The sequence below is a fragment of the Plodia interpunctella genome, chromosome 21 (assembly GCF_027563975.2).
Source record: "Plodia interpunctella isolate USDA-ARS_2022_Savannah chromosome 21, ilPloInte3.2, whole genome shotgun sequence".
Taxonomy (NCBI): Eukaryota; Metazoa; Arthropoda; class Insecta; order Lepidoptera; family Pyralidae; genus Plodia; species Plodia interpunctella.
The window spans coordinates 1,587,005-1,601,524 of record NC_071314.1 but is presented as its reverse complement, the minus strand read 5'-3'; the positions used below and the strand labels follow the sequence as shown (position 1 = coordinate 1,601,524).

The 14,520-nt window shown below is 36.9% G+C and overlaps 1 protein-coding gene across 2 annotated transcripts in view; it reads right to left on the bottom strand.

Annotated features, from left to right (window-relative positions):
- svr (silver) overlaps positions 1–14,520 on the bottom strand; it is a 34,912-nt gene that overhangs the window by 1,911 nt on the left and 18,481 nt on the right. For both annotated transcript variants that reach the window (XM_053760992.2, XM_053760991.2), the window contains exons 10-21: positions 13,651–13,851; positions 12,213–12,304; positions 11,122–11,278; positions 10,375–10,541; positions 9,601–9,711; positions 6,536–6,692; positions 5,354–6,023; positions 4,118–4,290; positions 3,246–3,384; positions 2,460–2,662; positions 1,908–2,007; positions 797–937 (exon numbers count right to left, since the gene is read on the bottom strand). In XM_053760992.2, the coding sequence (XP_053616967.1) occupies positions 797–937; positions 1,908–2,007; positions 2,460–2,662; positions 3,246–3,384; positions 4,118–4,290; positions 5,354–6,023; positions 6,536–6,692; positions 9,601–9,711; positions 10,375–10,541; positions 11,122–11,278; positions 12,213–12,304; positions 13,651–13,851 (2,311 nt within the window). The remainder of the gene's footprint in view (positions 1–796; positions 938–1,907; positions 2,008–2,459; positions 2,663–3,245; positions 3,385–4,117; positions 4,291–5,353; positions 6,024–6,535; positions 6,693–9,600; positions 9,712–10,374; positions 10,542–11,121; positions 11,279–12,212; positions 12,305–13,650; positions 13,852–14,520) is intronic.

Genomic DNA, 14,520 nt, shown 5'->3' with positions numbered 1-14,520 from the left:
ATAATACAGATGTGTAGACATAGAAAACTATAGACCTCGTCGTATCGTTTCGCTCATATATAAAAGATACATGTATGTATATGTATTAGAAATAAACAAGAGAAAACTGGACAGAGCGCTAAACATCTTTCGTCCCTTCACCATGTGCCAAGTTTAATTAGCCATCTGGAAGTGTTATGGAAATAATTCTTATTTGAGTACATTAGAAAAAAATTACTACTATTCAGGAAAGAATCAGCGTCCCTCCTAAGCAGAATTCGTGGTAGCTCAAACAGACTTCGTCATCGCTGTGGATATGGGGCGTTCTGTGTTGGGCCACCTTATTAAAATTACATTATCTTTAGCTAAATATATACACTAACATGCGGAAGCGGTGGTGGTGTAATCGTTAAGACGCCCGCCTGTTGATCGAAAGGTCCCAGGTTCCGAATCCTACTCGTGCCACACGAATTTGTATATCAATCTGAGTCATGTATAGTTTTCATCGACCACCACTTGCTTCCGGTGTGAAGGAAAACATCGTGAGGAAACCTGCTCATTGGTCATGATTATTAACTTGTGTGTGAAACGAAGAAGGCAATGGCAAACCAAGCCAAGAAAGTTGTTGTGTGTGTTTAATTCCACGTGACGACAATGACCCTCAGCCATGAGGAATACGACTATGAAGAAGATACACTAACTTAGAATAAGTTGTACTAAAACAATTTATCTTGGTTAATTATTTATGTAACTAAAATTAAGTCATTGTGTTTAGTGTTCTTTGTCTTTGTGTTGTGGACTGCAGCCTGTAACTTACCATAGTTCGCGATGTCGCACAACGGCCGCTTGTCCTCGGAAGGTATCTGCGTGAACAGATACTCCCGCCTGGAGTCCAGGGCTCGCTGCCGGCAGCTGAAGCACCACGCTGCCAGGGTCACCACTGCCACGCCCACCACACCTGGATACGGGGGAAATATGGTAAATAAATAAATAAATAAATATATATATTAGGACAAATTACACACATTGAGCTAGCCCCAAAGTAAGTTCGAGACTTGTGTTATGGGATACTAACTCAACGATACTATATTTTATAACAAATACATATATAGATAAACATCCAAGATCCGATCAGAAAAAGATCATTTTCCATCATGAACCGACCGGGGATCGAACTCGGGACCTCTCGGTTCAGAGACAAGCACTTTACCACTGCGCCACCGACAAGTCGTCGTAAAAATATATTTTTTAAAATCAAAAATTGAGAAATTACACAGGCACTTTTTACGTCGAATTTGGTAAATATTCACTATCTTTATTGGTTCTAAAACAAAACCAGTACAAAAGGATACAACACTATATTGATATAGACCATATCATCTGGCCTATAGCAGGATAGTGAGAGAAGGACAGAAGATAAATTACTATATCCTCTACTACCCCCACGATTCCCCCGCGTGGAGGCATTCGAAATTCGACCTTAGAAACCTAGTTCTATATATGTTACGCTTGATTTGTTCTACCTTGATATAAGAAATGAAAAGTATTGCTAATTTTTTATGAGTTACATAAACGTCATTTAGTCTAATATTATTAGGTTTAAAGATTGATAAATAAATAAATTATAATTACACACATTAAATACATTTATTACAGCATATACTATATACCTTCATTACTCCATATACGTAGTTCCGATAGTATTAAGTTTTAGTTTTATTTATAGCAACCTCGGAAGACAAGCGCCGTGGATAACCACGGCATATGCTAAGCGGAGACCATTTTATTGCAAGCATAATATTTGTTTTTATTTGTACTGTGTTGTATGTAATAAATGTTTTTTATTCTTTTTTTCTATATTTTTTTTAAACAAAGTAAATAAAGGGTCGATCGGTGGTGGATAAATTAATCACCCTCCGGCCACTCACCCGCCAGCATCACGAACACAAGCCGGGGCATCCCCAACACGTAGTCGTCCTTCTCCAACTTGAACAGAATGTTTGGCGTCAACTTCTCTTCTGAATTCAACTGAAATATTACGACAAGATTATTTGTTAAACAAATTAAAAATACCCCAACTTTCAATATTCATTTCGCTACAACTTTTGAACGGCTGAACCGATTTTGATCAATCAAACATATCTAAGAACCAAGCAGAAAAATTAGCTATCAAATAAAAAAGCGCATCCAAATCGATTCACGCGTTGATGAGCTACGGTGTCACGTACACAGACAGACACAAGCGGTCAAACTTATAACACCCCTTTTTTTGCGTCGGGAGTTAAAAATGGCTTAAAATATTGTGTCTTACATGATTTACAAAACTATTCCTTCCTATTTTGGGATTTAAATAAAAATAATTTAATTTTGATATATGAATACGAAGGAAGAGTATGTCTACGTAACAACTTCCTATCTACAAAACTTTTATTTTATTAACGAATTCCTTCATTCACACGTTCAATCGTTCGTTCACTCACCATGACATGCCTCTGCTTAGCAATATACCCGTCGCTGGAGGTCGCTATAGCCACTTCCTTGCCCATGTAGTCCACGGGCAAACTCAGCAGGAACTGGCCTGAGTGGTCGCTGGCGTTTGTGGCTATTGGCTTCTTGGATCCGAGCGGAGTCACTGTGAGGAGCGCTTTGGCCAGCGGCTGGCTGTCGTGGTCTAACGCTAGACCTGGTAATATAATTAATAAATGATAATAAAATATCGCAAAGAATTTAGAAACTATTTTTATGTAGATAAAAATTTTTTGATTACAAATTATTAAAAGAAAATTGAGAGCGCGATAATAAAGCTGAGTCTTTAATGATCAATGCACGCGTTTCGTATGACGTTTTTCATGACGCTACAAGTTGACTCCAATAAAAAAATCGAGCAAGTATGTTGATTATTTGTTGCCGCCCAAATCAAAAGGGACCTTATGGCGACTGGCACTTAGGTCTTCATTGCCGTTGTTCGAATACAAAACAACGGCAGCAATGGCGTAAGTGTCGGGCGCCATAAGGTCCCTTTTGATTTGGACGATCACATTTAGTATATTATAACATATGGGTGGAAACTTTGATTTTTCCATACAAAGTTGGAAGTGACATAACTGTAAGTGTTGACTATGAATTTTCATGCACACGCGTGTCATACGACGTTTCTAAAGATACTTAAATTCGACACTAGTGACGTAATTATCAAATAATCTCCGTCGTAAATCCTTTTAACGCGAGACACTTCAATAGTAAAAAAATGAATGAATATAAATTACCTGTGACATAAATGACATTGGCGTCATCATCGACCTGCATCTCGGGGTACTGCCCGCCCGGCAAACTCTCAGAGTTGATCCGCTTCATGATTACGTCCTTCTCTTTAATTACCCCCTCCACTATCCGCCATTTTAACATCTGTCACAAGAATTGTTCCAATTAGCCATTTTTTTTGTATAGAAAAAATATATATGTAAGAATTTTGGCAATATGTAGGCTTAAGCATAAGTTTTATTCTGAATTTTAATGGCTAAGTGTTCTTCGCTTGATCCTCAAAGCAATCCGCACCGCACATGCCGATAATGTTATATACATACAGGGTTACTGGTATCTAACGCATAACCTTCCAAAGGCGCATAAGGTAGAGACTAACATCTTTTGTTCTACGACTTTTGTCTAAACGTAATAAATACAAACATTTTCCTTTTTTTAGTTTTAATGTCGTTTCTATAAAATGTTAACTCTATGTTCGATTCCGCTACATAACGCTACTGTACTGTCTCGTGTTTCTTGGCTATTACATAGAGTTAAGATGTGTAGAATCGCAAATTAGATTAATAGTCTTAGAATTTTAAAAATAATTAGTTTTGATGTACCCAAGTAGTCTTTAAGAGGTTTTGCGTTTGATACCAATATGTTGTATTATTTTTTTTATATACAGTATGTTGTATTGTTTTTATCAAAATCGTTTTTTTTTTAATATATACATATTTAAAAAAAAACGATTTTGATGTAAAAATAAAAGCGCAGCAACAGTTGCAGCAACTAACGCAGCAACAAGATGCAACACTGTTTTTATTTATATATTTTTAGTTTTGGCAATAACTGTTAATTCATTCATTCAACTATCTCAGCAACAGCCACCACTCACCTGGTCTCTATAGCCGTGACACCGCACGATAACTCTGTAGTCCCCGGCGGGCAACATCACGCGGTAGGCGGCCATGTTGCGCGACACTCGGAACTGTCGCTCGACACCGGTCACGGCAACCACCGCCTCCCGCATCGGGGCGCCCACTTCGTTCTTTATGTAGCCTCGGACGCCTGATAATTAAAGGTAAATAAATAAATATATACGGACAAATCACACAGATTGAGCTAGCCCCAAAGTAAGTTCGATACTTGTGTTATGGGATACTAACTCAACGATACTATATTTTATAACAAACATCCAAGACCCGGGCCAATCAGAAAAATATCATTTTTCATTATGACCCGACCGGGGATCGAACCGGGACCTCTCAGTTCAGAGGCAGTACTTTACCACTAGGCCACTGAGGTCGTCAAGATGTTTGATATCTCGCCTCATTCAAGATTTGAATAATGTTGTTAATTAAGTACATATTATTTTGCATGTAATTTAGTTTTTTTTTGTGTTATTGGTGTAATTTTATTCAATGTGAAGAGTATAATTAACAATTCGAATACAACGTAAATTGTTTATGAATAAATGAATTGAATTGAAAATTGAATTGAGAGAAACGTATGGAAGACAAAATATGTGCCCCACACATATATACACACACACACACACACAGAACACACATAGAACAGGCTATATAAAAGAATTAAGAAAACACATTCTGTGAAAATACCAGTTTTAGATATAGAGCTTGCGCTATAGGTCTGACTAGTGACTATTATATATATTACTAGCTGCGCACCAGGGCTTCGCTCCCATGGGTATTCCGGGATAAAAGAAACCCTATGTGTTATTCCAGGTTATATTCTACACGTGTACGAAATTTCATAACAATCCGTCCAGTAGTTTTGCGTGAAAGAGTAACAAACATACATCCTCACAAACTTTTGCATTTAATATTAGTAGGCTTTACTAGAGTTGATTTTTAACTTTCGGGTACGAAAACCTAAAAATTGTACAAGCTTTTAGACTATTGTTTGTCAACTTCAATAGTAATCGATCGAATGCAGGTAAGTTACACAGATATCTAAGATGTAATTTTTTTTTCTTTGTAAATATTATAATTTAAGAACGCAGTCGAAAATTTTTATTTCGGCAACAAATTGATTCCATAGTTTCATTTATTATATAAATAAATAAATAATAATAATATATAGTGGTGATTTTCTAGTGAATTAAACTCACCGGTATTAACCAGCTCTACGAACTTCATGATGCCCCTCAGATTGTTCCTCCACACCCATCCGATCTGCGGCTCCCTGGGCATGTTACAGCAACTGAGCCCCACCGATATGACGGGCGTATTGAACCGCTCACACAGCAAATCTATCAGATTCCCGTGCGTCGCGCTGATTTTGACATCCCTACACTCGTACTCCTCACTGGGTGTCCTACTATCCTGATAGGTATTCGCGAATTTCTCGTAAATGTTCCTCGATAGCTCAGGATACGCCACGTCTTCATTCCCAGACGCCAACTCCAAAACCAAATCGTATTTCTCCGATTGCAACATGTCTATAAACGCTTTCTCGCGCGTGTAATTCGATAGTGGATTAACATTTTTCTTTGTCAAATAATCGTATAGGCTATCGCCGAATTCCTCTTCTAGCGCTTGTATAACGCACTTGTCAGTGTCACCGACTTGTGCTATAATTTTCTTGTATATAGGATCGAGATTGGGGATGAAATGTAAGATGGCGTTTTTGAGTGTTTTCTGGTGTCGCGGCTCGCCAATGGTGTACGCTGTGGCAATGTGTCGCGCGAAGTTGAGCAGCAGCTCCTGGCCGAGCGGCTGGGAGCCGTATAGACTGCTTATTATTGCTATGTGGAGCTTCCCTTCCTCTGGTGAACCCACCTGGAATAATGTGGTTTGTTTATCGATAACTATAGGTTTTGCCCGCGGCTTCGCCCGCGTGATAAAGTGCGGGCGTGCGTGCGTCTGCTCATTAGTTACTTTTGTCAATATCTCGGGTTGTAAGCAACGTATCGCGATGAAACCTATATCAGATTTTAAGTTAGATCATCTGCTATACAACTGTGAAAACCGCATCAAATTCCATACAGTAGTTATTGCGTGATACGCGAACAAACATACAGACCGAAAAAAAACATTGTTTTGACTTCTATGAGTCCAATAAAGTACCCCCATATTTATTTTTCTTTGTCATCTCCTAGGTACAGACTACAGCCCACTTACAGTTTTATATGTATAGATAAATATATATTTTTTCGATTGTTTTGCCCATTTCAAAGCGTCAAATTAAAGTTTCATCCGATCACCAATATAGTAGTAATAGTTAACTAGAAGAATTATTTATCTATATATATATATATATTTATCTATTTATCTATGAATAACGAAGTTACCTCGTGTGTCATCTTGAGCTGGTGGAAGGTGGCGGTGGTGAGGCTGTCTCCGGAGCGGAACTCCGCAATATCAGGGTATTTGTTCTCCAAAGCGGACAGCTCCGCGTATATCTCCAGCGGCGTGTGGTATTTCGTGTTGATTACGTTCTCTAACACGCTGCGAGGGAGAAATTATGTGTTTTATGTATGTGTGTGTGTGTGTGTGTGACTAGAAATAGTTATGAAACAGATTCAGATAATTTATTGCAAGTCACAGGTTAAAAAGATTGATACAGTGGTGGTAATTTCCTTTTTACAAGCTTTTATTTAGTTTCACTTGTCCCGATGTTTGTTTGTTTGTTTTAAATGGGCTAACGGTGCACCCAGCTCTCTCAGCGACGGTTTAATAAAAAAACATTATTTTTTTGTCACGCGTTGAATGTAACATGATCTCTATGACGACAATAAATTAGAATTGTTTAAATAACAAGTTTATTTGTTAGACAAATTTAAAAAAAAAAAAAACAATTTTCAATATTAATTTCGATACAACTTTTGTACGGCTGAACCGATTTCCATGAGACATGGCAAAGAACACCCGGAATAAAATTATGTATGATAAAAAAAAATAAAAAAAAACTAAACGAAAATCGGTTCATCCGAGCATGGGAGCTACAACGCCACAGACATATTTACAGACACACAGACAGACACGTTAAACTTATAACAACCCTCTTTTTGCGTCGGGGATTAAAAAAGATCGAAGTTTGATAAATGGTAGGGCATTACCTACTTAGTACTTAATTACATGAAATCAAAATCAAATCATTTATTCAGAAATTAGACCTTCACAAGTACTTTTTCACGTCATATTCTAAATTAAACAATATTTACCAAAGCTACAAACTACCAGCTACTACACAAAGTAACATGTTTGTTTTATTTACGGTAAAAATATATTTCTAAAGCACGCGGCGCCATTATATCGTGTTATTGCGTTGAATTATATTTTGATTTTAATTTATTATGTATGAATACATTTTATTTTTGAAGTTATACGTTATTATGTCTCGGTAGAAGGTGGAACAACCACAATAGGATTTCTCTAAACATGGAGGAGCGTATAGGAGAAGCGTGGATAATAGACCATCGAGTGTTTGTGTCAATAGGGTAGATGACAAATGTTTGTTTTGATGACAATTCGATGGCCCTTTATAATATTAGAAACACCATTTAAAAATTACTGTAATAATAACAATACTTTCAAAGATATGATAAAAATAAAACCATACATTTTTGGAGTCTCTAAATGATAGTCTATCGTGACGACACGATTGAGTAATATTTTAGCGAAATAAAGCTATGTTTGTTGGATAGCTAATACCTTATATATTATATACTATACTATATTATATATATTTAATATTGCGCTGATGCTGATGACTTCCCTAAGTTGTTTCAATTTATTTTTTTACGTTGACTGAGTTTATTTTTATAATATTATATTTTTTTTAAATGGAATTTCCAACCAACTTGAAATGTTCGCACAATGATTTAACAGCATTGTTATAGTCTATATATTATCGCAATGGTCTTAAATGTATCTATATTATCTACAACGTACATTTTTTTTTTTTCAATTTTCTAACCTTGTCATGTACCCTATGAAAATTATGATATCTGAGTGAAATGTTTAGAAGTGATAAAATCAAAATTAGTGCAAGCGACTGTTAGTGCAAAATAACAACACATTATGCAGAAAGCGTGCGTTTAATTACGTGAATAAGATAATACAAAAACTGATGATTATATTCTTACAGAATTGTACTTATTAAATTATACAATTATTATGAAATTATTATGCAACTTACGGTTAGTATATAATTCATTAGAAAAATTATATAATTATTATAATTACTGTTAAAGAGTTAATAAGTAAAAATATTTTATCAAGTTTTCTTTGTATAGATATTGTCTATACAACGCACTTTTCTAATCGTAATATTGATTCGAATTTTAAATAAATAAATTAGCAAAATATCTTAATTTCAAAAAATGTTAGGACGGAATTTGGAACTAATGCCTAAATACGAAATTTATAAAAAGTACGTAAAGCTGTGACCACATTAATATACACATTAAAAAATACAAGTGCACACCTATATTATATATTAAATTAACGACCCGCTCCCGGCTTCGCACAGGTGCAATATTATGCATGTTATATACATATAAATTTTTCTCTTGAAAAAACATAAAAATCCATTGGGAAGTTTTAAAGATCTAAGCATATATAGAGACATACATTGGGAAGTTTTACGCTTTGTACTATGTAATGATAATGATTAAATAAAGCTTATTATTAATATTAAATATTGGAACATTGAGCAAAAACTTTATATTACATTGCAAGAATACGACAAAGCAATCAAAGACCATTTCCAATAATAAATGAAAATATAGGAAACTGAAAGCGTGATTCTATTTTTTACGTATGTATTTAGTTAAATATTCACGAAAGACTAAACGTCGAATACAAAAAGGAGGTGGGTTATGAAATAGTGCGCGAATGAGACAACATGATATGTAAAAAAATAAATCAAATTGTTTACATATTTGTTAAAAAGTACGTGTGAGAAGGCACGATTTAGAAAAACAAAAAGATCATTTGGAAAACAAACAACAATATTGTTTGATTTTGGAATAGTGTGCGAACGAGAAACAAGGATTTTACAGCCGAATATTCAAAAAGGGGACTTTGGTTTTTAAGCCGTCACAGCCAAGAATGTAACTTAATATAATTAACACTATTCATAGCACTTAAGAAAAGTACAGAAAAGAAACAAATTGGCAGATTGGGCCGGGCACGCGATGAGGGACAAAAGATGTGAGCATTCTGTCTCGTTTCTTCACACACCTCTTTATTGTATGAGTGAAATTGAAGATATGACTCTAAAGCTTTCTCTGTCTACGTCGGGAAACTAAAAAACTAAACAGTTCTAACAATGTTTGTTAAACAAAAGTACCGTGGTTAATAGAAACAGGAAATGGCCTTGGAAATGTGCGAGCGAGACGGCACGACTCACCGGAAATCGTAGGCGGAGGACCAGTGGTGGTGGTCGGCGGGCATCAGCGTGAAGTTGAGGCTGACAGAACCGTTCGCCGGTACGGTCACTTCTTCTGTTATGGTCTCGTATCTAGAAATAAACAGTTTAATCAGAATCATGCAGCTGTTAAAACGTAAACAAAGGGAAGAAAACAAATGAGGAAGCGGTCTCTAGTTGGCTAGCAACACTAGGTGTTTATCGACCAATCATAACCGTGTATTTAGTATTGCAATGGCAAAAAAATGTAGTTCGCCAAAATATAGATTTCTTCACTTTCTTGACAGACTGTAACAGCCGATTGCGTTCATAATACAGTCAGGGTAATCACAAAAAACTAAAGACGTAATTTAAGAATATTTTATTTTCCAAAACTATAAACCCTTGCTTTAGCTCCCAATACAAGAATAATTTGTTTTATTAATAGAAAAAGACAAAAACAAAAGATCAATTAAAATACCAAAATCTGAAAATCGCCTGTGAGGCATCGTGCCTCGAACGCTGGCTGCATTCCCATGTTGGGTCGCTATACAAGACGCTAAAGTGTCAGGGTCAACCCAGGGTTTTCCCGCGGTTTCGCCGCCGTTAATTTTTCCACGGGAACAGTTATTTTTCCAGGATGAAATCCCTTTAAATGTCCTTCTTCATACTTCAAACTACATGCATGCAAAATTTCAAGAAGATTGGTTGTGTTGATAGAGCGAGCGAAGAGATGACAAACAAACTTTGACATTTATAATATTAGTCAGAATTTACCCCTGTTTAGAAGCGGTAACATTGTAAGTCCCCGGCACCAATAGTCGCCAGTAATCGCCGAACTCCGCCGAGTGTACATTGTGGTTGATGCCCTGTACACTGATGGTTGCATTGGCGAGGCCGTGGCCAATGTGGCTGTGGACGAAGCCGTGGACACCTTTGTGGACCTAAATTAGAAAAAGTTTAGTCTTCTCTTTAATTTAGTCTTTTTAATTTATGTATATGCCGCATGAGTTTGTATATCAATCTGACTCATGTATAGTAGTTTCCATCGAACACCACTTGCTTCCGGTGAAGGAAAACATCCGTGAGGAAACCTGCACACTGGTTGACAGTAAGTCCACCAGTATACGCGGTTTACTTGCCATTAGATGTCGGTAGGTAGTCGTAAAAGTCATGTCAGATGCCTTTAGGCGACTTAAATAAAACACTTAGCAATAGCGCACTAGAAAATAAAGTGTCAAAACCTATAAAATAAATATATAAGAACAAATCAAACAGATTGAACAAGCCCCAAAAGTAAGTACGAGACTTGTGTTATGGGATAGTAACTCAAGGATACTATATTCTATAACATATATATCCAAGACCCAGGTCAATCTGAAAAAGATCATTTTCCATGTTGACCTGACCGGAGATCGAACCCGGGACCACAAGTGTAGCAGTCCGGCGTGGTGACCATTAGGCCACGGAGGTCGTCATACCTATGGAAAACAAACGCACAACGCAGCTACAACGAGCCTTTACCTCCTCGATATACTTCAACAACGCCTCCTTATTGTCCTCCCAGTAGGTGGGGATGTCGGCCGCGGGCGGGAACTTGAAGCAACCCAGCTCCAGAGTTAGTTCCATGTCGCTCGTGCGGAGGTAGTTCCAGTCTTGCATACCTCCGTACAGGACGTACCTTGATACATGGATTGATTTCATTATTCACTTATTTTAAGAAAATACTTACCTTCTTATGAACAGTAGCGCCATCTACTTTAAAAAGCGACAATTGACTATCAAACTTTTTACCAAATTCTATGAGAATCGCGTACTTTCGGGATAAAAAGTACCCTATATGTTAATCCAAGGTATCAGCCACCCCAATACCAAATTTCATAAAAATTGGGCGTGAAGAAGTAACAAACATCATCACAAACTTTACAATATTAATAAAAAACAGACAATGCAATATTTTGTATGTAACAAGCATAAGTTTGTACTGTTCTAAATTATAATCCAAAAGACGAGAGCCTAATAGTTTACAAACATTACAATATAAATGTACTAGAGATATGTTTTGATTGTACAGAAATTATTTATCAATATATATAAAACTTGCGTTACTGAGTGACTGACAGACAATGTACAGGCAGGTTTCCCGGGGAGTGTAGGACTAAGAGAGGATTTTTGGAAATTCCACCCCGAAGGGGGTGATAGGGGTGAAAAACTTTTATATGAATGTTCTACACCCTTGAAGTTAGTGAGTTGAAAATTTGGATTTTAGTTGTTTACAACAAATTAAAGAACGAAGAAACTTTCAAGTTTTTCTGAAAATTAACCTTCAACCCCTTCAAAAGGGGGGTGAAAGATTGTATGGGACTTAATACATTTTTCAAAAAAAAGCTGAAAATTGGTAAACATACTCTTCATCATTTTTCTTAAGGGCAAAAGCTAGTTTACTATAAAAACGTTACACACTAACAGTTGCCCAACACATATTGTGTTGTTATGGTGTTTTATAACCGACTCAAAAATAGAGAGGGTTCCGCGAACTGGTCTGCGATAGAGTGGAGCCGGCATAAAATATACAAATATACTATATTATGCCGTACTACGTAAGTGTAACATACCAATGTGCGCCGTTGGTGATGCCCCCGTCGAACACTTCTTTAGGTACATCCTTGTGGCGGCACGGCAGACCTAGGTGCATTTTCAGATGAGCCTGTAAAATGTATGGAACTTTTCCAAGTGACCTTGTAATGTGTATAAAACGTTATTTAAATATATATAAGTGAGTATAGTTATATCTGTGGACTAAGTGCGGGTTTGCATTTTACTGCTCACTATTGAAGTGAGACGCAGCGAACCAATCACATTGCGGTGTTGTTGTCGTTGCGTCACAGTGGCGCTCTGTTATTGGTTAGCTGCGTCTCACTGCGAATCGACTAGTACACTGATCCAACGTATAAATTAATTGGCCATGCTAAGGGGACAACGGAGCTATGGGGACGGAAGTTAGGGGTACCTATGGAATCGGAGATAAGTCAAGACAATCTTTTTAACAAATTTTCATCATCAAAATTATGTACAGTCGAGTTATAAGCATGAAACTCTATGGCGCGGTAATAGCGGCGAGTTTGCAATGAGTTTGGGTAGGTTGATGTGCTGTTGACTGTATTTATGCTCCTGTATTTTAACTAATGCGTGAACTTATGTTCTTGTATAACATTTTTCTAAGATCAAAATAAACTGTATTTTATTATTTTTTCTTTTTCACCCAAAAAGCAATCTCTGTATGAGCCAATGGTTAAATAATAAATAAATAAATAAATATATTAGGACAAATCACACAGATTGAGCTAGCCGCAAAGTAAGTTCGAGACTTGTGTTATGGGATACTAACTCAACGATACTATATTTTATAATAAATACATATATAGATAAACATTCAAGACCTGGGCCAATCAGAAAAAGATCATTTTCCATCATGACCCGGCCGGGGATCGAACCCGGGACCTCTCGGTTCAGTGGCAAGAAGTGCGCCACCGAGGTCGTCACTATACAATAATGCTTTTACCATTAAGTCGACCTATTGTGCTCTTTTTCGTTAGTCCCTTTTGTTCTCTCGTTTTCTCTCTAGTCTGTCATTCTTCTAGGTTTATTTATAAAAAGTCATAGAGCCAGACAAGTCTATAAAGAGGCTGAACGCCATTACAAGTTGTCATGGAGATTCATGGAGGAGACCTATGTCCAAAAACAGATGAAAAAAGGGCTGCATTTATGATGATGGAAGTATTTCTATATAGTAAATACTAGCTTTTGCCCGAGGCTTCGCCCGCGTGAATTTATTTGGGAAAGTGGAACACACGATTTTCATACAAACTTTCACCCCGCCCTGTTGTGGTTGAATTTTGTAAAAATAGTAGCCTATGTTGGAACATATATTAAACTACTAATCTTTAACCACATACATACCAAATTTCATCAAAATTGATCCAGCGGTTTAGCCTTGAAAGAGGAACAGACAGACAGACTTTCCCATTTATACCATTAGTATGGATTACTCACATCAGAATAAGCGTGGGCGAGATGCACGAAGACATCATTATCCGGGGTGATATTGTCGACCCCGCTCTCCTGCGAGGGGTTGCCGTCGTAGGGGTAGTTGGCGACGAGCGCGCCCCCGTGCAGGTTGGCGGACAGCACGAACGGGGTGGACAGAGACCAGTTCATCACTGCCTGCGTCTCTGGTTCTGTCACCGCATTCTCCTGTTAATACGGTATATATTAGCTTAGCAATGGCAAAGAACATCAGTCATTATTCTCTTTATCTCGTAACGTTTCTCGGGTTGCTTTTGCCGCTATTGAGCGTCAGAGCCGCGAGTCCGGCTTTCTACCGGATTGGGATATGTAGCACTAAATTAAGAGTTATTTATTAATTATTGTACTTCTGAAACTGGATCTGTGCTTTTTACGCATTTAAAAAGAAAAGTATAGTAAATACTTCTCATACAATTATATAATCACTACTAAATTTCTCACTGCTGAGAATAAATATAATCGTAAACTATCTTACACTATTAACTGGGGTAAATAAATAAATATATTAGGACAAATCACACAGATTGAGCTAGCCCCAAAGTAAGTTCGAGACTTGTGTTATGGGATACCAACTCAACAATACCATATTTTATAACAAATACATATATAGATAAACATCCAAAACCCGGGTCAATCAGAAAAAGATCATTTTCCATCATGACCCGACCGGCGATCGAACCCGGGACCTCTCGGTTCAGTGGCAAGCACTTTACTACTGCGCCACCGAGGTCGCTAAAATGTACTATTACATGTACTAAAAATAACAATATACAATAAAATATATTTTAAAAAGCTAAATAAAAAAAAGTAAAAACTTAAATGCGTACGAATAATAAA